Source organism: Canis aureus, chromosome 15 (assembly GCF_053574225.1).
Source record: "Canis aureus isolate CA01 chromosome 15, VMU_Caureus_v.1.0, whole genome shotgun sequence".
Lineage (NCBI taxonomy): Eukaryota > Metazoa > Chordata > Mammalia > Carnivora > Canidae > Canis > Canis aureus.
The window spans coordinates 22,047,130-22,071,709 of NC_135625.1; the positions used below are offsets into that span (position 1 = coordinate 22,047,130).

At 38.9% G+C, this 24,580-nt stretch overlaps 2 protein-coding genes across 5 annotated transcripts in view; both read left to right on the forward strand.

Annotated features, from left to right (window-relative positions):
* Positions 1-1,291, forward strand: part of KLKB1 (kallikrein B1) — a 34,557-nt gene extending 33,266 nt beyond the window's left edge. Inside the window, exons 12-13 of one of the 2 annotated variants that reach the window (XR_013352703.1) lie at positions 148-287; positions 800-938. Coding sequence is in view for 1 of the 2 variants with exons in the window: in XM_077848805.1 (XP_077704931.1) it covers positions 148-287; positions 800-982 (323 nt within the window). In the remaining variant the exon portion in view is untranslated. Of the gene's footprint in view, positions 1-147; positions 288-799 lie in introns of both variants that reach the window. The other variant, XM_077848805.1, reaches the window with a different exon arrangement.
* F11 (coagulation factor XI) lies at positions 1,185-24,374 on the forward strand. Of its 3 annotated transcripts, none has more exons than XM_077848798.1 (15): positions 1,185-1,324; positions 7,769-7,824; positions 9,636-9,798; positions 11,076-11,182; positions 11,838-11,997; positions 13,074-13,183; positions 13,809-13,968; positions 16,580-16,689; positions 16,791-16,953; positions 17,042-17,148; positions 20,624-20,792; positions 21,957-22,132; positions 22,720-22,815; positions 23,330-23,469; positions 24,017-24,374. In XM_077848798.1, the coding sequence occupies exons 2-15, from the start codon at positions 7,770-7,772 to the stop codon at positions 24,176-24,178; spliced, it is 1,878 nt and encodes a 625-aa protein (XP_077704924.1). In that variant the 5' UTR covers positions 1,185-1,324; position 7,769; the 3' UTR covers positions 24,179-24,374. The 3 variants fall into 3 exon arrangements, with proteins under 3 accessions (XP_077704924.1, XP_077704925.1, XP_077704923.1); XM_077848797.1 differs by lacking the exon at positions 1,185-1,324 and adding an exon at positions 6,609-6,940; XM_077848799.1 differs by lacking the exon at positions 7,769-7,824 and having other exon boundaries at positions 1,188-1,324.
* Positions 24,375-24,580: the final 206 nt, after the last annotated feature.

Below are 24,580 nucleotides of genomic sequence, written 5' to 3' on the forward strand. Positions count from 1 at the left end.
TTAACTCTACTTTTTCACCCTTTACTATTTTTACCTAAAGAAATTACCTAAATGAAAGGTTCATAACACTGATTTGCTTTAAGACATTAGTAGTTTCAGACTCATCGTATTTCCTCCTTCTGAAGTTTTATATTGATTACCTCACAGGGGAAATCCAAAATAGCCTACAAAAGGCAAATATTCCTTTGGTACCAAATGAAGAATGCCAGAAAAAATATAGAGATTATGAAGTAAACAAACAGATGATCTGTGCTGGCTATAAAGAAGGAGGGAAAGATGCCTGCAAGGTAATACACTCAGTGATGAAAAAAAAACACACAGTAGTCTACTTGAGAAAAATCAACTACAAAATATATTCTCCATAGTACATTTCATTGTATTTTTCTTTAAAAAATTGGAGCCAAATAATCTGACAATTTCAAAAGTAACCTTTGATGAACTGAATATATATATGTGTGTGTGTGTGTAAATGTTTATTCTATTATAATCTGTGCAGAGGCATACTATATATAAGGGAGCACCATGGTACATAAAATAGCTGTACTAAAATATTAGAGCATTAGATTTACTTGACATTGAGATTCTGATATCAACATGTCCTTTTTGGAATAAATAGAAAATGCAACCATACGTATTGAATTCACTTATTTTCGTCACATCCAGAGGAATGAGGAAGGCAAGATACCCAAAGAACTATAAGGAACTGTATGTACGTGTTGTGTGTGGTGTGACTACAGAATTTTAAAGGCACAACTGTCATACTTTGTATTATTTCATTTTTCCACTCACTGTGACACAGGGAGATTCAGGTGGTCCCTTAGTTTGTAAACACAACGGAAACTGGCATTTGGTGGGCATCACCAGTTGGGGTGAAGGCTGTGGCCGCAGAGAACAACCAGGTGTCTACACCAAAGTGGCTGAGTATGTGGACTGGATTTTAGAGAAAACACAGGTTGGTGATGGGCACGCCGGTCTTGGATGAAGTCACCAGTGCGAAGAAGCTTTCTAGAGATGGGAAAGAGCCCGGGTTGTAGCATGAATTTTACAACCTGGGTCCAGCTCAAATGCTAAGCCTTGGAGTCTTCGTCTGCAAAATTGTGGAGAATAGTATCTGCTTCATGTCCTTGTCATAAGGGTAAAAGGAGACAGTGCACACAAAGCTGCTGAGGAAAATGTTGTGCAGAGGCAGGCTGTCAGCCTCCAGTAAAAATGCTAATAATGGAAGATAACAAGTGAACATTTCCGCAATTATTTGTTGCAAAATAAAATGGCAAAAGAATGTGACTCAAAAGTGTGTTCTTCTGATTGTGAGACAGAATGAAAGGTAAGTAACTCCAGATTCTAGCACCGTGCTTGTGCTGGCCTCGCTCTTCTCTGACTGCCTCCTCTGGATCTCGATATATATCTTAGGGACAGTAATCTCTTCTCTTTTCGTCGCCTGCATGGTCATCAAAACCTACCACTGCCTGCCTCACTTGGGGCAAAGAGCCAGTAAGCTTGGGTCTTGTTCTGCCAACTGTAGAATATTAACTTTTCCAAGAAAGAGATGTGTTTTCTGAACCTTGGAGAATAGTGGTGCACCTTTTGATGTTGGCCTCCTACCTTGTTAGCTGGCATTGGCACAAGGCCCCTGGCTGGGTGTGCAGGAGAGGTCTGCGGGGCTGCAGCTCCTGCCATAGGCACACCACACAGCCTTCATGGAGGGCAAGGAGTCTGCTCTGTGGGGTGCAGGAGGGGGTGCCAGTGCATACTGGGTTCTGCAGTAGTAATTCAAGAAGCATTGGTTCTAAAGTATTGCAAAAATTCAGTCTTGTAAATTTGTGGTCGTAGAAAAATGATCCAAATCCGTGTAGAACCCAAACTCCAAACTTGTTAGTGATTACTATAACTGATATCAGCTGTTTGGATTGAGTTCGGTTAAACTGACTTGACATTTACAGAGAGCTGACCATCTACAAAATATTGTGTAAAATAAGTAGAAAAAATAGAAGAGCGAAGCTTCTGAATGATGTTTTTTCCCTTTCACACTCAAAGACACACTAAGTGGTAGAAAGGGCTAAATGTGGGGAGTGAGCTGAAGGAAAGCCATGAAGTCTGAGTTATTCATGCCCCACAATAGGAAACAGAAAGAAATACTCTAGATTTTATAAAACCTGGCTGGTTTCCATGAGATAATTATTATTATTTTTTTTAATTTTTATCTATTTACGATAGTCACAGAGAGAGAGAGAGAGGCAGAGACACAGGCAGAGGGAGAAGCAGGCCCCATGCACCAGGAGCCCGACGTGGGACTCGATCCCAGGTCTCCAGGATCGCGCCCCGGGCCAAAGGCAGGCACCAAACCGCTGCGCCACCCAGGGATCCCTCCATGAGATAATTAAAAATAAATACAATCCCAACTTTTACTTTGGCATGCAATAAAGATAGTGGTCCTTGTTCTGTATGGGTATGATTTTATCTTTAAAAGGTAGACAAGTGCTTGCTATGAGAATCTTTTCTCTCTGGCTTTTAGAATGAATTCAAATGGGTCTTTGAACAGGACTTTGGAATGCTTGCTGGGCAACCACTAGTCAGGGAATGACCTCATTTGGGCAAAACCGGGAGGAGAGTTTTGAAATGTGGAATTCCCCTGGGGTATGAATGATTATTTTAAAGTTGCAGATCAGGGCCGGGTCCTGGCATGGTCTCAGCTACTCACCATGTTTTCATGTACAGGGGTGATCAGAGGAGGAGCTTCATGGGACTAAGAAATTGGGAGAGGCTAAGAAGGCCAGGGGTTGAGATGACTTCACCCTCATGAAGAAGAGTGAGGAGGAGGCGTGGGTCACTGGCCAAGCCATCCAGGAGAGGGTGGTGGCAGTACCAGGCCTGAAGCTAGCATTCTTCTTCCCTGTGACAGCAGCCTATGTGCATGGGGAACACACACCACAGGTTAGCCCAGGGCTCCAACGTCCTTCTCGTTCCTCACCAAGGTGTGTGAGACCTCTCATCTGAATTTAAAACTTTTAATTATTGTTTACCTTTATCTCCTCCCTAAATCATGAGCAACTTTGAAGGAGGCTCCCTTTCATTCATATCACATACAAATGGGCATTCGGTGAATGTCTAATGAATGAATGCATCTTTATTCTGAAGATGAGGAAGTGGAGACTTGAAGGGGAACAAAGATTAGCTCAAGGTCACTGGCAAGGACAGAGAGAGCTAGACTGAGCATGCCATTCATATATCCCGGATCGTGTCTCTAGTCCCGATTGTGTTGCTTCATTCTATGAGAAGAATAAAAGGTGACAGGAGCATTTATAAACATCATTTGTTATTTTCATTATCATCTCAAACAGTGGCTCTCAACTGGGTACAAGCTCCACTCAGGGGACATTTGGCAAACTCTAGAGACATTTTTGGTTGTCACACCAGGGCAAGGGGGGTATATCTGGTGGATAGAAGCCAGAGATGTTGCTAACCATCCTGCAGGGCACAGGACAGTCCCTCGAGACAAAGGATAATCTGGTCCAAGTATCAATAATGGCAGTGTTGAGAAACCCCGACTGAAGGCCAGTATTAACTCCTTATAATGAAAAAGGGATATTTCTGGAACAGCAAGAATGGAGTTGTAGGACATGGGAGGCTACGCCCTTTTCAAAGCAAATCTTGATGAGAGACAGGGGAGCTCCAAGAACAAGTTGACTGTGGCTGTGACCGAGAGGAGGGTCTCCACCTGCAACACACCTATGATTTTCTTTGTCCCAATATTTCTAAGTTCTGACTTGCACTTAGGTCTCTCTAGACTAAGTTCTGGATTCTTCCTAGGATTTTGTCTAGTAATTCCCCATTTCCATTATCCTTCAAAAAGATTTTGTTTCACTTATGGAAGGGGTTTTTACCTTTAAGATAAAAGTAGTTGACTTTGGAATTCTAATGCAGTGACATTAATTGAAAAAAATGTCTTTAGAACATTTACTGTCAGTTTGAAAGGAAGGTCTATTTAATCCCAAAGAATTTCTATGCAAGTAAGACTTTTATTCTGCTTTTATTTGAATGGACAAAAATATTTCAGAATTTTTTATTTCAAAGGCTTTAGAGGTTTCACTAACTAGCTAAACCAAACTTAGGAAGATATTATCTGGTTTCCCAATGAAGTATTGCTGTCATTAGAGTCTTTCTGTTTCTCTGAATAGGGCTGGAAGGTTATCATTATAGTCTTTTTATTGGAGCTTTAGGGTAGAGATGGGGTTTCATGGAATGAACAATACAGGGATGTAAGGACCTTATATAACTCCATGTATCAGTTTTCCATGAAAACCCGTCTTGGCATAAATTTGCTATTCTGTGCTTGAGCTTCATAAATAGCAGCACATCATAAATATGTGTTCCCCTTTTTATAGCTGGAATGTACTTAATTTTAAATGGGAAACTCAAGAAAGCAACTACAGACTCTTTACACCAAGATAGGTCACACAATCTTGGCAATAGATGAATTAAAATGATCCGAAGAACTGCCTTCCAGGTGGAATGTCACACAATCCTCGGCACTTTGCATAAAGCGCTCCTCTGAGTCCAAATCCCCCTTATAATTTTCAGCCCTCTGTGACACAACGCTGGCTTCTATCTTCTTTTCAAAAAGTCTCCAATGAGGCTCTATGGGGCTAAGCTTCTAATCTATCTTACTTCACTAACTATACTCTCACTGTCTCCTTCACAAAGTTCTCTTTCACTGCAGTTCGATTTCTGCAAATTTCAAAAGTGGTGTCCAGTGTTCCTACAGTTGAGTCAGCTTTCTACCTAGGCACTTGGCCACGAAAGCCTATGTATTCCATACATTCATTCATTCATTCATTGAGAGTGCATGTGAAGGGGGGAGGGGCAGAGGGAGAGGGGGAATCTTAGGCTCCACACCCAGCAGGGAGCCCCTCGAGGGGTTCAGTCTCACAGCATGGAGATCACCACCTGAGCCGAAATCAAGAGTGGGTCACTTAACTGGCTGAACCACTCAGGCACCCCAACACACTTTCAGAAGTAAGTCAGTCGGAGAAGGACAAACATTATATGTTCTCATTCATTTGGGGAATATAAATAATAGTGAAAGGGAATATAAGGGAAGGGAGAAGAAATGTGTGGGAAATATCAGAAAGGGAGACAGAACGTAAAGACTGCTAACTCTGGGAAATGAACTAGGGGTGGTAGAAGGGGAGGAGGGCGGGGGGTGGGAGTGAATGGGTGACGGGCACTGGGGGTTATTCTGTATGTTAGTAAATTGAACACCAATAAAAAATAAATTAAAAAAAAAAAGAAACCGTTCAGATACCATCAACCTTGTCACAATAGACATAAAATGAAATTGTCTTGTTTCTGCCTCCAAATATTGAGAGGCTCAAAGTAACTGGTGGCATTTTCTAAGTCCAAAAGATCACGCTCAGATCAGCACAGTGTCCCTGAACAAAGTATACTATTTCCTCTGATACCAGTAACTTCAACAAGATCTCAAATGGGGGCAAACCCCTAATTTTATTTCTTCTTTCATCTTCAGAATTTTTAAAAACAATTATGAGCTCCATTTATAAATGTGAAATCTTATTTTGCTTCTCTTTGGAAAACAGAAGTCTTCTCTGAACCATAAGATCATCTTTCTCTTAAATTTATTTGTTTGTTTGTTTATGCTAAAATTTATATAAATGGGACATATTAAAATGTTTTTTTAAAAAAAGATTTTACTTATTTATTTGAGAGAGAAGGCAGGTGCACGCAAGCAGGGGAGAGGGGCAGAGGGAGAGGGAAAAGCAGACTCCCGTCCTGCACAGGGAACCCAGCTTGGGGCTCAATCCCAGGACCGGGGGACCATGACCTGAGCTGAAGGCAGACGCTTAACTGATTGAGCCACCCAGGCATCCCTAAAAAGGGTTTTTAAATTTTTAAAAAATTTCTTTAGGCTTCCAAGAGATCACATAGAAATCCTTAAGGCTAGTTATTATCTAATATTATAAATGAGGAACCTGAAGCTCAGAGAGATAAAGCAACTTGACCAAGGACCCACAGGTAGCTAGCTGGCTTACAGAGCAGAAGGATGGTTTCTGCCCAAGTGCCATGACTAGCAAGCTAATGAATAGTCATAGAGGACATGCCTCATCCATGGCTTCTGTAGAGCTCTTGGCCGGTCTTTCAAGGTCAATGGGAAGGTGCTTAACAAATACAATCAAGTGAAACCCGGAGAAGTGTTTTGCAAGCTTTCCTATGAACTGTACCAGGTCCTATCACTAGGAGGCGCCCTCCAAGACAAAGAAAATTGATATTTTTTGATTGCTTGTCCTGCAAAAGCTAGACATGTGACTTCCTAGCTCTCCTTTTGTCTCAGGGCACCAACATCTAAAAAGAGATACGAAAGTCCCATATTTTTTTCAAAAAGGAAAAAAAAAGTTAGACTTTCAATGTGTGTGAGTGTAATAAATAAGAGCTTAGTTTCTTAGAACCATATCAACATAGGCCTCCAACAGGTGAGGCTGCTATACTGCTCATCAATAAGTCCATCAGACCTTGTTTTCTTTGTAAAAGGTGAGGCTCAGGTTAGGCCAGATTTAATAATTAACCGCTGATAGTTGAACGTGTGGTTAAGGGCTGCTTTGGCAAGTAGGCACACAGGCAAACCCAAGTTCCACTGTGCGTGTCATTTTTTTGGAATACACAGTAAAACAAGACAAAAAGATTTTAATGTATTGAGAAAGCAAGCAGCTCGACCAAGGTGCATTTTTGATAATGCCGAGATTTTAAGGGCTTTCGCAGACATGCTCCACAAAGAGACAATGTTACACAACATTGGGAACGGGTAAAAGTAAATATTAAATTGAGCGTTACCTGAACAAGTTCATTTAGAAGAGGATGAAGACCATTTGGGAAGAAGAAAAACACTCTTACTAAGAATGCGGCAAACAAGCAAACAAAATGTTTTCAGGTACGATTTCAAAAACTCTTAAGATTTCTCTCCAGCAATGATTCCTTGAAGTGACTTTTTTTTTTTTATGACAGAGACTTTACAAACTTTTAAAATAGAGAATGATTGATTGATAAAAATTTGTCCGACTTGATATTCTAGAAGCTTTTATCTATAACCAAGTTGAGAGAAGATGCAGAATGAAAGAAGACTAGTAATTTGTAATCAATGACAAGTAGTTTATGAATTAAAGAGATTTTCAAGATCAATACTAAAAAACAAGTCTTGATTTTTCTCAATGATAGTTTTTCATAGAGCCGTTAATTCAATGCTTTGGGGGGATAAGCAGATTTATTGGCCACCAAGGTGGCCTATGAATATATTTCCAGCAGAATCTTTAAAATGGGGAACTTCATGAGTATAAAATCATTTATTTAGAGCTCCTCGACAGGTATGGAGAGACTTCAGAGATGGAAAGAAAGGGAGCAGTTTGGAAGAGAAAACAAGTGGAAAAATTGGAGTGGGGGAGGGGTCAGATGAGGGCAATGAGAAATATCTAGTTAATGGTGAACTGCAGGCAGCGGGGATGCAGAGATAAGGGGTGTCATTTCTCCTGTCAGGTTCTGGGTTCTTCAGAACTAGGAAGGTGTTGAACACTACACACAACCATGCTGAGGAGTGTCCTAGGATTTGGGGAAGGTACAATTCAGCATGATGATAAGAACCCCGCAAACACTATGGAATGAACCACTCCCCTCCCTCCCTATTTCTTGTGAACCCTGATGTCAGCAAACTAATTGCAAATTCACGTTCTGTGTTCTAAACACATGCACGTTTTTCTCTTTGTAGGATGATTGTACTATATCAAATGGTACATTTCATTTTATTTGCTTCAGTTTCTGGTGGTAAGTAGAGTTGAATCTTAGGTATGAATTAGAAATAGTTTGCTTGGTTCCCTGACTTGAAGACAAGAAAACAAAAGAGCTTAAGGCCAGAGACAGAAATCATCCCAGGGTCCCACGCCATCTACTCCAGGGAAGGATGTAATGAGTTTATTTTTCACTTAAGGCTCCAGGGATTTTCAAAGCAGGGATGGCAATTAAGGTGCAGAATTGTTCATAATAGTAGCAATTGAGGTCTATATGTTTATCCACGTTCTTACCTATATTTACATCCAAATATACATCTATCATTACTAGTTTGGTGGTAATTAGTACTTTGCTTTGCACTAAGGTGGGATTTCTGTGGACAGTGGGAGTATTTTGAGTGCAAATAGATTATTCACTAATGGGGGCGGCCTTACAGCTCCGTTGGAAGCAACACAGAGCTTGGAAAAAGGAGGCAGTCTTCTGATAACTTCCAGGTCATTCTTGGGTAGCTGCCAGTTTTGGAGAAAATTATGCTATATGCAAAGGTTGTAGTTGGGTAATTTAGAAGTGTATGTGGTGGGTTTTGAGCCAAGTCTGTGGCAGGGACCCTTGACCCCTTTTTCCCACAGATCCCTTTAGGCATAAAGTAAAAATACACAGGATTACCAAGAAAATCAATTATATTGCAATACAGTTAGTTAAAATGTAAACACACACACACACACGCACACACACACACACACACACACAAAACAACCCTGATATAAAAATAGATGCTTCTTATTAACACATGATAGAACAGAAGAAGACTTAGGTCTAAAAGTGCAGAGTAATGATTACCACCAAATCAGTGATGAGTGATAATGGTATTTTAAGATGTCTGCAGCTCTAGTGTTTTCTTTTTAAATCTGTAATTTATAATGAAAAAGTTGCAGATACTATGAACACTAGGTGGTTTGTTACTTACATTAACAATAGGCTATGCCACCTATTATTCTTACTGTAATAAGAATTTGAATTATGTTTTATCCTTCCCAAAGTATTTCATTTTTAGTACATATGTATATATACATTTTAGGTAGATAGATAGAATGTATATGTTATATATATGAAAGATATTAAGACTTTGGGCCATATGGTCGTACTTCTTAATAGGAATATATCAAGATTAAAAGCTACAGCCCTTTATTCAGTGACTAATAATGACCTAAAGAGCCACAATCTGGAATATTAGATATCTCTTTATAGAAACAGAAAAAAATTAATTTTATGCAATTTAGCCTTAAAAGAAAAAACACAAACCTGTGTATGGGTTCAGTTGGAATGGGATTCAGTTATTTTTCTGAGAGTCTAAAGTTCCTGTTACTAACCTGGCACATTTTAAATAGTGACGTGATACAGTATACCACACCCAGGGCCATCAGACCCTACTGAAAAATGATCACTCTGGATCCTTTGCTTCGTATAAACATAGAGTTTCAACATATGAACAGTAGGGAGAGGGAAAAGTAGGTGGTCCATTCCAGACTTCAATGCAACCCTAAAGAACATCTTTTGCCAATAAAGCTTTGTGAAATTATTCAGTTACCTACAAAGCATCTGTGTCTCCAAGACAATCACCCATCAGCACAATTCCATGGAGGCTAATGGGCCATTTCATGATTTCCTTTTCTGTCCGAGGCTGCTTATCCAATACACTAACATAAAAGTATTGATTGCTCTGATTTCGACGTTCAGGCATATTTTCTGTTAAGTAGATCTACTTTGCTTGTCTTTGTGAGATTATTGTCTAATTGGATATGTGAAACTAAAATCCAAAATAAGACCTTCCATGTATTACATCACAGGCTGTATAACTGAGCTGTTGGCAGATACCTGCTTTCAAGGAGGAGACATCACTACCGTTTTTACGCCAAGTGCCAAGCACTGCCAGCTTGTCTGCACCCACCACCCACGCTGTTTGCTCTTCACCTTCATGGCTGAATCGCCATCTCAAGATCCTACCAAATGGTAAATGTTTGCATTTCTACATAGATAGAGGAAATAGTCTTTACATGAGGATTATTTACCAATAAACATTCATATAAATATAAAATATGAGGTTAACAGTTAGAAAACATATTGTCCTTCAATTAAAATATTAAATGTTACAGAAAAAAAAGATAGTGTTTAGGCAGATCAGGAAAGAGCAAGCATGCCTCTCAGTGTAGACTTTCCAATTTCTCTGTGGTCTAGATTTTAATGATACACTTTCTCTCCTATTTCTCTCCACTTTTATGCCTCTTAATCATTTTGTTCTTTGCTTTTTGATTGATTATTGATATTGGATATTATTTAAACCAGTGCATTTCTTTCAATTATTTTCTTAGGAAATACATATTTATAAAGGTAGTTTCAGAGAATAGTACAGTGATCCCCTGTCACCACCAAGACTTTTGCCGTTTGTTCTTTATCTATTTAACCATTTGAATTAATTTGGAGACATGGTAACACTTCACCCCTAAATATTTCTGCATACATTTTCCTACACAAAAGACATAAAATTTTAACAAGAATCCCTTTATATCATCTCAATTGTAGCCCAAATATAATTTATAGCTATTAACTGGAATCTTCTCCAGATTCACAAATTGCATTTAGTGAGTTTTGTGTCTATAGTTATATTTAAAAAAAAATTTAGGGCATTCCATCCATTGCTTTTGTTTCCATATTGAACTTGAAAATTCAGTAACAAAACTTTACTACAGAATTAAGTTATCAATATCTTTGTATATCATTGCTACATTCATAGAAATTTACACAGTACCCAAAACGTATAAAATAATTATTCTAGAATAATTATTCTGTATTCTATCTACAGCAGGGCTTAGCAAATGTTTTTTTGACAAGGCAGGGCATAAATATTTTAGGCTTTAAAGATCCAGAAGCAAAATCAAGGATATTACTTAAGTATTTATATAACCATTTATATAACCATTTAAAAATATAGAACCCATTCTCAGCTCATGGACCATAAAAACAGGCAGAGGGTTGTTTGATCAACAGTCCATAGCTTACCTGCTCCTGTTTCCGGTTAGTGGGGAATACCATATGTGATCTTTTAAGAGTAGGGATGTTGGAATGAGAGACAAACTCACAGTTTTGCTGAGAAAGTATTTGTTTTGGCATGAGATAGAGGAGCTTGCTTCTTTCTCCTTGACTTTCTATGTGCTGGCTTTTAAGATTTATTATTTTAAAACATAAGTTCTCATGCAGTTATTTATTTATTTATTTATTTTAAAAAACAGGTTTACTTGTATCCTGAAAGACAGTGTAACAGAAACATTGCCAAGGGTGAATATGACAGGAGCCATTTCTGGATATTCTTTCAAGCAATGCCCACACCAAATAAGTGGTAAGATGTCTTATTAGGATTCATAAGTACTAGTGCTGTGATATATACATATAGTTACATCACATATGGTGTTATAACTATAAAATAAAACCCTGCTATATGGTCATAAAGTCTCCTGATGAAGTTCCTTCAGTGTAGAGTAAAAACTAGCATGCATGCATCCCACCCACCCCCGTCCCATTCATTAAAATTTTTGCAATAGTTGGACATTCTCCAACTATTACTACCTTCTCACCATTCCTTTATTGTTTTTTTCTCCTTTCCAGCTTAAAGTTTTATATAAAAGTCCTTGTTAAACATATTACTTCAAATCAAAAGAGCAGCTGTAAAGGTTGACATGACACTTGTCTTAATTGTGAAAAGATTCTTGAAAAGGTTAATGAATCAGTCAATGAAATTGCAGAGAGCAGGAAGGCCAGGGCAGAAAACTGAAGCAAGAATTTATAAATCTATATTGTTGTGATATAAGAGGGACATTGGCATTCGTTTAGTGCTTCTATGTGAGAGTAGATTAAGCAAATTAAGATGAAAACAAAGGACTTCTGAGGAAAAGTGGCTGTAGGTGTCAGAAGATAAAGTCAGGAGGGATAGTTCCTAAGGTTCCAGTTGCCCCTGGAGTCTGGAAGATCCTTGCATGTTCTGCTTTTATTTACAGCTTGCAACAGAAATGTATATGTGGATCTGGTCATGAAGGGCATGAACTATAATGGCTCCATCGCCAGGAATGTTCAGGAATGCCAAGAGAGGTGCACAAACAGTGTGCACTGTCACTTTTTTACATATGCAACAAGCCAGTTTCCAAGCGCAGAGCATCGGTAAGTGAGCCATAGGCTGAGCCTAAGGACAGTAAGGAGATTGTTACAATATTGGATGGAAAATAAAAGTTATCTTCAGCTTGATGCCAAAATTTATTCTTAGTCCCTCAATGACATTTCTATAACAAGCATAGTGCTGGTAGTTTTCTTCATAGAAAGTGCATTTAAAGCCCAACTTGCATGTATTTCTCTTTTGGTAAGGAGTCCTTTCTGGTAAGGAGTCTGTTTTAAGATAAGTTCCTTATCTAAGACAAAATAACTGAAGCTCATGTGAAGTGTTTTAAAAATCTTCCCCGATCCCAGATTTTGAAATATTCCAGAGATAAACATGTAGGAGTAGAAAACGACCTGATCTCTAAGGATGAATATGTGTTCTCTTAAAAAAAAATAGGGAAAATATCACTGAATTTTATATTTAGAAATATTTGTGATATTTTAGAGTTGTATAGTAAATTATACTTATCTAGGATCCACCCACCCCAAAACAAGAGAGAGAGAGAGAGAGAGAGAGAGAGGAAAAATAAGTTCAAACGATTAGTTTTTGGGTTTACCTTTGGGCTTTAACATTCTACTCTCCACATTCACAAAAAGGACGTGAATGCAAAGCAGATGAAGCATCAGAAATTCATTTCAAAAACAACAATGATACAAGAAAACCCTCAAATTAATAAGCAAGGTTTCATAGTTTGTATTTAGCTTAGTTCATACTGTATCTTTTTACGTATTTTACATCTAAGACTTAATATGGATAGCAAGCTAGGAACCTGGGAGTTGCTGGGCATTATAAAAAAGTTTAAACTGATACAATTGGGAAGGGCTTGAGAATTCATTACTTCCTACCTGCTACTCTTCAGGCCACCATCCCTTCAAAGCTGTCCTTTTAGTGGTGAAAAATAAAGTTGAAAAAAACAAGGACTCAAGTCCAACTGTCTAGCCTTTCTCAGATCCATGCTTTCCAGAGTGATTTCTTAGCTGTAATATCCAGGAGTCTCTAAATTGGACTTTCTTATCATCTTATGTTTTTTCCTACTTGTATTTAGAAGACTAAAACATTTTCCACTTTTGTTTTTATTCAGTAATGTTTGTCTACTGAAATACACAGAAATGGGGACCCCAACCAGAATCACAAAGCTCAGTATGGTGGTGTCTGGATTTTCATTGAAATCCTGTGCGCTTTCTAATCTGGGTAACTATTATTTACTTAGTGAGATGGGCTAGCCGTTAAATAGTAGGTGCTGACAGTATGTATGATGGGTCTAACTTAGGAGCCCAATATGTGCTCACTGATGAAGTGGACCAGTGATTTTTTATCTTCTTCATGTGAAAATTCACTATGTCCTAAATAATCAGAGCTACATTTGTATTTAAAATAATCACTTCATATTGTCTAACTTAAAAAAAATTAAAGTCCTTCAGGTAAACATTTAAAAATTTGTTATTAAGACTTTATTTCTTTAGAGCAATTTTAAGGTTGCTGCAAAATTGAGGGGAAAGTATAGATGTCCCATACACCACTGCCAGGACACATGCACAGACTCCCTCATTATCAACATCCCTCACCAGTGGTACATTTGTTACCATTGATTAATGTGCACCGACACATCATGATCCCCTCAAGCCAACAGTTTATACTCTCATTCACCCTTGGTGTTCTATATTCTATGGGTTTGGACAAATGTATAATGACATTTGCATCCCTCCCTCACCCCACAATGAACCTTTTTATATGGAATTTACAAATACTGTGACTGGGATTTTACCAATGATATTAGTGAATTGATTTCTTAAGCATGGTTTCTTCTGTTGTGCAGCTTGTATTAGGGACATTTTCCCCAGCACGGTGTTTGCAGACAATAACATTGACAGCGTCATGGCTCCAGATGCCTTTGTCTGTCGCCGCATTTGTACTCACCATCCCAGCTGCTTATTTTTTACCTTCTTTTCTCAAGAATGGCCAAAGGAATCTGAAAGGTAAGGAGTTAATAACAGCTGATCCAAATCCATCATTAAAAATTCTGAGCTACTGGGGCACCTGGATGGCTCAATTGGTTAAGGGTCTGCCTTCGGCTCAGGTCATGATCTCGGGGTCCTGGGATTGAGTCCCACATCGGGCTCCCTGCATCCTTCATGTAGCAGGGAGGCTGCTTCTCCCTCTCTCTCTCCCTCTGCCTCTCCATCTCTTTGTACCCTCTGGTTTTCTTTCTCTGGTGCTAGCTCGCTCTCTTTCTCTGTCAAATAAATAAATAAATAAATAAACAAATAAAAATAAATAAATAAATAAATTCTTTAAAAAAATTCTGAGCCACTAAACCTTTAATCTAAATGTCTGTATAGGATAGATCAAAGCTGCGAAGAATTTCTAGCTCCACTCTCTTTCTATTCCCCACTTAATGGCCACAAATCTCATGTTAGCAAGGACTCTTGTTTTCTTTAGCTGAGGTAGGGCCCTGCCTTCAGCAAGGAGAAAGTTGCTTAGTTCTGAACAGAATGAAGAAAATATGGATGACCATTTGGAGGCAACTTAGTCCAACACCCAGTTTGAGGTCATTGAACCCTGAGCAGAAAGAGCTGAGAATATTAGTGAAATATCAAATCCAAAGTGAAGAGAAGGGGAAATGAAGGCCTCCATTAATGGAATTGGGGGTAAATGTGGACAGAGGTTTGAACTGAGATGCTGCTCCCTACTGATGGGTATTAATATAGGAAACCATAATAAAAGCATAGGAAATTTCTTTGATCATTAAAGGGATATCTGTTGGGGTTGCTGCCCTGCATTAATAAGACTCATTTAAAAAAACTTAAGATTAAATTGGCTTCAAAATCTAGCTTCTCTATATCATCTGAGTCAGAATTGTCAGAATCCCTGATAACTGCCTGACTTGGCTGCCCACATAGGGAATGTGTCCCCAAGAACAGTCCATCCAAGGTAAGCCCTCAAGCTCCTTGTCCGTCAAGCAAGTCTGATTTTCCATGGAGTGACTCTCAGAAGTACTAAGTCCATCACATGAAAATATATGTGTTGCTTTCATGTAGTCAACAATATAATATAATTTATTTGGTGCCTACTGTATACCAGGCCCTCTTCTAAGCACCAGGGATACCATTAGTGAACTAAAGAGAGAAGAACTCTACCCTACTTGGACCAGAGTGGAAGTGACAGAGAAGTAATCAGATTGGAATTAATTGTCCATATAGGGAAAATAAGATTTGGTGATGAATTTGATGTCTATCCAGAGGAAAGAGTCAGTGATAGATCTTAGACTTTTGGCCCAAGGAATTGAAAGAATAAAAAAGACCCATGACTGGGATACAGATTTCATGAGGAACAGTTTTCAAGAGGGGAGCCTCGTAGACATCCAGAGAGAAGGGTTGAATTGGCAGTTGGGAAGAGAAATCTGGAACTAAGCAGAGAGGTTTATGTTCTAGATCTGTGTTTGGGTGTCACCAGCATACAGCTGGGAATTAGAGTGACTGAACCTGGGTGAGACCATCAAAGGACCAGATGCAGAGAAGAAAGTAGCTTCAAAGATTGAGCCTTGGGACATTATAAATGTCACAGATTAGAAAGATGGCTTTGTACTGTTGGGTTAATCATTGTTCTGTTTCTTTTTTATTCCTTTAATAAAATTCCCTATTGACACCTACACAAGTAGTAAAACATTGGATCCTCAATATGATGATGAATGAGAGAAGATGGTGAATGTGACAAGCCAAGACTTGGCTTTTTTAAATTAATTAAAATTAAATAGAACTATGTATTCATTTCTTCAGTTGTATTAACCACATTTCAAGTGCTCATGAGTCACATGGGGGTAGTGGCTATTGAATTTGGGTGGCACAGACATGGACTCATTTCTATCATTGCAGAAAATTCTGTTGGACAGCACTGCTCTAGACTGGGATTTGGGGCTAAGTAGGAAAAGTTAACTTCCTTCCAGGACAATGTTGCCTGTGTAGAGCCTGTGTTGGGTTTGATTTATCCCTGTCTAAACCAGGGGTAAATCTGCCATCCAGAGTTGCCCAGCAATTTCTCTGTAGCATGAAAATCATGGAATCTTTGAGACAGGCCAGGAGTGTTGAAAGAGAGGAGGTAAGGGAGGAAGATACTAGGAACACTGACCATAGAACCAGCTCAGAAGATTTTGTATGGAGGCAAGGGGTTTCTTCGTTTTGAAGATTTGTCTATAACCTATGGATCATGGGGTCTGATTCAGTGATTTATGAGGAGTGCTTGCAACATGAGAAACTGTTCCCTATTCAATACCAGCATGAGTTGCCTTTTTTGAAAAAGAAAGATTTTATTTATTTATTCATGAGAGACACAGAGAGAAGCAGAGAGACATGAGCAGAGGGAGAAGCAGGCTCCCTGTGGGGAGTCCAATGTGGGACTTGATCCTGGGATCCTGAGATCACAACCTGAGCCAGAGGCAGATGCTGAACCACCAACCACCCCCCTCCCCCCCGGGGTGCCCCATGAATTGCCTTTTGTATGTGCTGCAAAAATGGTTCTTTTTGTTGATATGTTTTACATGATACATTTATATCCTCCCTATTCTTTGTTTTGTTTTGTTTTTATGGTTAGAAATATTTGTCTCCTGAAAACATCTGAAAGCGGATTACCAAGCACACGGATTAAAAAGCACAAAGCTCTCTCTGGTTTTAGTCTGCAGAGCTGCAGGCACAGCGTCCCAGGTAAAGAGCGGCCGCGCTTTCTCCTGGTGGAGATGGGCGACCCGCGGTTGACAAGCGCTGAGGTCTTGGGTCTCACATGTGACCTGTGTTTTGCTGCCTAGTGTTTTGTCACTCTTCCTTTTACCACAACACGGATTTCTTGGGAGAGGAACTGGACATTCTTGATGTGAAGGGTCATGAAGCCTGCCAGAAAATGTGTACCGATGCCATCCGCTGCCAATTTTTTACCTATTCCCCTTCTCCGGAATCTTGCCACGGAGGGAAGTAAGACATATGAAGCCTCACCTGGATGCTCCTGCCCCGTCTCTTGAGGGGTGCATTATGTTTATACTATTGTGTTTCCAACCTGCAGGGGTAAATGTTACTTAAAACTTTCTTCAAATGGATCTCCAACTAAAATACTTCATGGGAGAGGAGGCATCTCTGGATATACACTGAGGTTATGTAAAATGGATAATGGTGAGTCTAATGTTACCTGGAAAAAAATCCATCTGAAGGGGTTATTCTACCCCAAATATATCATGACTGAGACAGTCAATAATAGCCACAAGGAAGAGAAAATTGGTACGGTAATGAGCTTGGATGCAATTTTCTGTTATTTTTGCTCCTGTTACCCAAGCTGACCATGTTTTCGGGGTGAATATTGAGCCTCAACTAAACTCTGCATTGCCTAGTATTGTATGAATATGTGTTTTAAGTTGACACATTTATATAACTGGTATTTCCTGATGAGAGTCAGGTTTAGCTGACTCTTTGATGTTTGATTCTTGTTAGGAAGCCCAGTGGTCTTTCTTATCCTTTAAAATTAAACATCAAAAAAATAAAAATAAAAATTAAATTAAATTAAATTAAACATCAGCCAGCATTTTGGTTAATAAAATCATTTTCATTTTCTGTCCATGGGCCATTACTTGACCTTTAGTTGAAACATAAACAATGATCATATGTTTTAAAAAGTATGTATTTTTTCCAAGATTTTATTTATTTATTCATGACAGACACACAGAGAGGGGCAGAGACACAGGCAGAGGGAGAAGCAGGCTCCCTGAGGGGAGCCTGAGGTGGGACTCGATCCCAGGACCTCAGGATCACAACCTGAGCCAAAGGCAGATGCTCAAACACTGAGCCACCAGGCGTCCCTGAAAAATTATGTATTTATTCTAGAAATAAAGTAGCTCCTTTTCAGGGGACTTCCTTCTTTCAAATGGCCTGCAAGTGTTCTGCATATTTATGAATATTGGCAAAAATTTACAGTAAAACCTGTTTACTTATAACAGTGAGTGTGGTCGAGTAAAAAGGAAATGAAAAGATTGTCTAGATTAAAGGAGACTATAATAACATGAGAATTGTAACAGAAATCAGATCAGCAGTGGCCAATTCCAGTGGCTAATTTCTGAGCACAGTAGCAAGGGCTGGCTTGTAGGCAAACAGATGAACCAAGGGACAGAGAATCCCCAATGGGAAAGGATATACCACACTCCTCCCTAAGCCACCATAATAACCTATTATGACTTCAGTATTTACTGATTTACATAAAACTATATTTTAGACTTTTATTGCCTAATGTTCAATATTCTAAAGCACTACAAATTTAGGATTCAGCTGAGACTTAATGAATAAAATAGAAGTGATGATTATACTTTGTAATAGTTTTCAAAGTATAAAAATCTTTTGTCAGAATTATTTCTCTATTGAGAAGGTGTGTAAATCCTTAACGTCTGTGAATTTGTTTCATAGCATGTACAATATTGCATCCCGTGCTAACATCCTAACTCGGAGACCATGCCTTCCTGGAGTGTAGATGGATCTGATGGGAATCTTTGGATGGCTCAAGCTCCTTTAAAAAGCAAGCCAATTAAGTTGTATCTCAAATATTCTGTTTTCTTCGCAATACATTCACCTAAGACAGGAAGAGTATTTATGATAATTTTGTCATCTTAATTCTGCTAAGCCCTAGAAGGGACACTTGGCAGACTTTGTTGTTAGTGATGTTGATAGAGTTTCTAAAATGGGAATCAGCACTTACACCTTAAATTGCAGAATCTATTCCCCACCCTCCTTCTTTCATTATCTTCTTCTCTGATGAATGTATGGATCCTGATCTGTGAAGGCTACAGAATATATCAGGTGGAAATTGGTAGCTGAAGCAGAAAATACAAGATAAAGGGAAATAAAATCTTACGGCTTTTTAGGACATCTTCTGAAACTAGATAATTAGGTTTTCCTGCACTATATTAGGTGAAATAATACCCTAATGGGAGGTGATATCTACCAGAGATATTTATCATGACTTATACTGTCCTTGGTCCTCATAACTTTTTGAAAATCCAGAGTAATTGCCATCAAAAGAAATGTTCCCTGCCCCCAAATCTAATGCCAAACACATATTTTCAGCATTTTACTTAAACTGAGAGACAAAACAGAATGAACAAGACCTATTATTTATCCCTAAGAAAATCTTTATTGACCTATCTGTAACATACTTTGGTTACTGCTTACCTATTAGTTTTCCTAAACGTTGCCTTTCCTTTCTTATAAATCATCATCTTATAAATAAATCATCCCTGTAGTTCCAGAACCTAGTCAAACTCTTCAGAATGTTTCTCTGAACCTAATGTCACCCCATCTACTCTCAGGTGACAACTCTTCTCTCAGCACACCAGCCTATTTAAACTATCACAAGCGCACTTCTTCAAGATTCCTTTTCCTGCCCTCTCCTTTTCTTTGAAGCCTGCCCCAGGATTATGCATCCATTTTCCTATTGAGGAAAGAAAGACCTAGAGAGATTATTTTGCACCTATAAAACTACAGAATGGACCATCTAGGACTTGGATTTTGACTAGTGACTCTTTTAACTTCACAATCCTCCTTTAGCTAAGGCCATGAGGCTTCCCTGATCCTCTGGGCCTTACTATTCTGGTGTGTCTGGGTGTAGCATGTTGACATCACTGGTGAGCTTGCTAGAAAAATTTTCACGTCTTGCCCCAGACTGAATCAGAATACAACATTTAAAAGATATTTAAAAGATAACTGGGTGAAAAAAAATAAAGTAAAAATAACATAAAAGATTACCCAGTGATCCATATGCACATTAAAATATGAGAAGACTTGTTCTAGAAAGCTGTTGTCTATGAGTAACTCATTTCCAGTCTATCTAGGTTACTGGGACAGATTTGGTCAAGACTCCCATCAGGAGGGTGACATTCTAGGAAGTAGAAGTAGAATGGATTCTCCTGCCCAGGACAGCTAAGACAGGAAGAAACAAAGGGGTAAATCTGAGTCATAGTCCTTGGAAAGTATCAAGGATTGAACCTAGGGAAACCCAAATTGTCAACAAGGCCAAAAGGCAGAAACAGTTCACAAACAGAAGAGCAGCCCCGGTTTGGATGGAACCCAGCTGGAGCAGGAGAGACTGGGACCAAAGATCAGCCTGAGGGGAAAAAAGATGAGGAGGGGGAGGTTGGACGGATGCTGTAAACTGAGTGGAAGGTGCTCACTTTTCTATATAACAGTATTCTGAAATTTTAGCAGGGCTGATTGAAATTCAGATGACTAGACTCCACTGTCCAAGTTTCTGATGTACTGAATCTGAGGGAAGTTCAAGAAATTGCATTTCTAACAGTTGGTCCAAGGGCCACACTTGACAACTACCGCTTTGAAAGAACCATCACAGTTATCACATGAGGGCATATAAGACAGCATGCAATACCAAATGAGACTTTCTTTGGGGGCATGTGATTACAAGCTGCCTTAGTCATTCAATTTTCCTGTGCATGTTTTGCTTGCCAACCTGATTATAAAATGTCTTCAAGTCAAGGTCATGATAAAATAGCGAATCGAGGGAAGGTTTTCTTCTCTTTGTGCCTGAAGGAACATAACTACCGATAAAAAAGGAAGATTTAGGAAGTTACTCATTGCAACCCTTCTGTTGTAGTGTGCACAACCAAAATCAAGCCCAGAATTGTTGGAGGAACGGCATCTGTTCATGGTGAGTGGCCGTGGCAGATAACTTTGCATACCACGTCACCCATCCGGAGACACCTGTGTGGAGGTTCCATCATTGGAAACCAGTGGATACTAACAGCTGCTCACTGTTTTGACCAGTCAGTACTATTACTGTTTTTATAAGTTCCCAGGCTCATATATTTATGAGATCTATCATTAGCAGTTTAGTAAATACTTTAAAAATGTAAATTATCCTATTTGTGCAATTAAATTTCTATTATGAAAAAAAATTTCTGTTATGAAATAAAAAGGAAAAGGGAAGAACTACCTATGGTCTACCAGCATTAGGTTAGGTACAGGAACATGATGGCATATTATTTCACTTTCCCATTTAAATGCATACACATGCCCAGGGGTGTTCTTGCTGTTTCCTTTCAGAACATATCTTCTGTGGCTTACCTTGGGCATCAGTTCCAGAACTAAACACAAAGAGAATTTCCCCTTTTCTAAATCTAGTATGTCATTCCCTGTCTTCTTCACTTCTTCCCTGTCTGGTCTTGTTTCCTCCTCACTCCCCTCCCCTTCCTTTCCTTCCCCTTCCCTCCCCTCCCCTCTTCTCCTCTTCTTTCATCTCCTCTCCTCTCTCTGTGTTTCCAAAAATAGGTGAAGTTCATTGTGTATCCTCAAATTGGATTCCCTACTTAGGTCAATTTCAACACAGGCCAAACCTAAAAGCTTCTTCAAGAGAGTACATGACATGTATCCCAGGGAATTTTAATTTTAGTTGGCCAAACTTCCTCAGTATTCTCTGACTTTCCAGACATGGTATTGTGTGTTTGTTTTTCTTTTTTCTCAGTATAGCATACTCACATTATAACTCAAAGATCATTTGAAGTCAATAGTTTCCTTTACCTTTTACCTTTTCCATATAGGAAAATGGAATACCAGAAAATCCAAGTGAATTTCTCAGGGTCATGGCTAATCAGTGGTAGGGTTGAGATTAAAACCTGGGACTCTTCATGAGAGAGAAATTGAGAGAAAAAGAGAATGAGAGGGAAAAAATGTGTGTATGTGTGTCTGTTGGAGGGTGAAAAGACCCTTCATTCATTTTTATGTGCTTAATATATTAAGTACTAGCCCAGAACTTTCTACAGGAGGAATATATAAGTGAAAAATCTTAGCATGAAATCATTCCTTTCCATCAAAAAGCCTACCACCTGCAGAAAACATTAGTAATAGGCAGGTAAATAGCAATATAACTCAAATATTTGGGAATTATTTGGTAATGGGAATTTCTCTTCCTCTTACTGTTTATTCATTAGGGTAGAGTCACCTAAAATCTTGCGTGTCTATAGCGGCATTTTAAACCAAACAGAAATTAAAAAGAGCACATCTTTCTTTGGGGTTCAAAAAATAATAATTCATGATCAATATGAAGAGGCGGAAAGTGGGTATGATATTGCCTTGTTGAAACTGGAAACAGCAATGAATTACACAGGTATGTGGAGTTTTAAATGGAAATTTATCAACAATGATGACCTAGATGTAGTGTTTAACACCAGATTCACCAGACCTGACCCAGCAATCTCAGGGTAGTATTGTAATCCTGAAAGAGAGGATGTCTGCAAAGCTAGTCTTTTAGTCTATTCATACTGGAATTCTTTCCCGATTATTAAATCTTATTGTGGGGTGTGAGTGAAGAACTAAGTTTTCTGCAGGTTTCCTCAGCTGCACCAAATGATAGTATCTATAATAAATTGGAATTTTAAAGATGACTTATATCTCTTTTTTAGGGACAAAAGGATTGCAGGTCAGAATGAGTAACCAATTTCTACAGGGTCACAGACCTAGTTAGAGAGATGGACCTAGCAGGGAGGGCTGTACCTTGTCTCCCCATCATTCCCTCACCCTGGGATGTTGATGGATAATGCTAAACATGAGGAATGAAGATGAATAGCAATGAGGCAAAACCCAAATATAATAAATAGAGAACGCACTGCATAATATAAAGTGAAATAAGAGAGTCTCTCCGGAGAGAAGATATATTTTGATTCTGATGACTAAACTATGATTTTTAAAATTTAGATGCTCAAAGACCCATATGTCTACCTTCCAAAGGAGATAGAAATGTAATATATACTGATTGCTGGGTGACTGGATGGGGGTACAGAAGATTAGCAGGTAAGGAATGATGTATCTCAATGTGCTTCATCCTAAAGATAAAAGAACATAGTTCAGTCTTACCCTTTCCTACTGTATCAAGCAAGGCACACAGCTAAAATGTGAGTAAAATAATCACATCCTTCAATGACAGAGAGCATGTTAATAAAAGTGAAAAGGCAAAAATTGCCCAAGTGAGGAGGATCCCACATCTGTTTGATTGGAAAATTTAAATATGACAGTCTCTTTAAAGACTAATTGAAATTTAATGTGAAACCTAGCACTTTTCATGAAATGTCCTAGCCTGTTACCAGTTATTTTCTCTGGGAAGTAATTCCAGTTAGAACCATACTTAGTTTAGAGCTTAATGTTAACAAATAATCTCTTCTCTATACTTGGTAGTTACAAAAGGTCTGTGAGATAAACCTAATATTTTTTTCCTTCTAGATTTTTATGTAGATATTTTTATTTCAAATACACATCTTTATATTATATATATGATCATTCCATTAACAAGCCAAGATATTTTTTTCAGGCGAAATACAAAATACGCTCCAGAAAGCTAACGTACCCTTGGTGACAACTGAAGAATGCCAGATAAGATACAAAGGACACAAAATAACCAATAAGATGATCTGTGCAGGCTATAGAGAAGGAGGGAAGGATGCCTGTAAGGTAAGAGTGTTTTCAACCAATTAAATATATTCAGGGACACTTGGGTGTCTCAGTGGTTGAGCGTCTGCCTTTGGCTCAGGGCGTGATCCTGGGGTCCTGGGATTGGGTCCCACACAGGGCTCCCCATGGGGAGGCTGCTTCTCCCTCTACTTATGTCTCTGCCCCTCTCTATGTGTCTCTTATGAGTAAATAAATAAAAATCTTTTCTAAAAAATGAATATATTCACATTAGAATGTTTAATGCATTTTTTTTTTTTTTTAAAGAGACAGCACCAGTCAGGGGAAGGGCAGAGGGAGAAGGAGAGAATCCCAAGCAGGCTCCATAGCTGTACCACCCAAGCTCCCCAGAGAGGTTAAAGCATTTAAAAAGCAGTTTTCTGCCCCTGACTAGGGAACCATGGCATATTTGTTTTTACTCACATTGAAGTTTATTAAAGAGCCAAGAATAGAATTTGAGGCAAAATCACTCTGAGAAACATGTATTTGAGATGAGAAGCATCTGAACTCATCTGTGCATCTTTTCTTTTTTTTTTCTCCTCCATCACAGGGAGACTCAGGGGGGCCTTTGTCCTGCAAACACAATGAGGTCTGGCACTTGGTGGGCATCACCAGCTGGGGAGAAGGCTGCGGCCAAAGGGAACGGCCAGGAGTTTATACCAATGTGGTTGAGTACCTGGACTGGATTTTGAAGAAAACTCAAGCAGTGTGAAAGAGTCCCCAGAGGCCATTTGACATCTGACCCTGATAAGGCATAACAGATTATTTCTGGGTGGGAAGGTTCTGATTTCACTGAAGAAGAAGACACACCATTTCCCTCCATGGGTTATAGTACTGAGATAGTAACGCATGGGAGGGGGTTGGTATTTGTGAGAATGTGCCAATTAAAAACAAACTCATTGTCAAAATTCCCATTCTATGATAAGCATAGTTTGTGTTCAGCATCCAGTCTCTTGCTTTCTGATCACACCTTACTGAGCCAAAGAAATACTACACGGTGATATCTTTTAAGATTCAAGTATTGAGAGTTTTAAGATTAAAGAATCAAGTTGTGGCGCCAGAGGCTCCAGTGGGACTGCCAAAAGCAACCACCATGAAAAGATTCGTTAAGAAA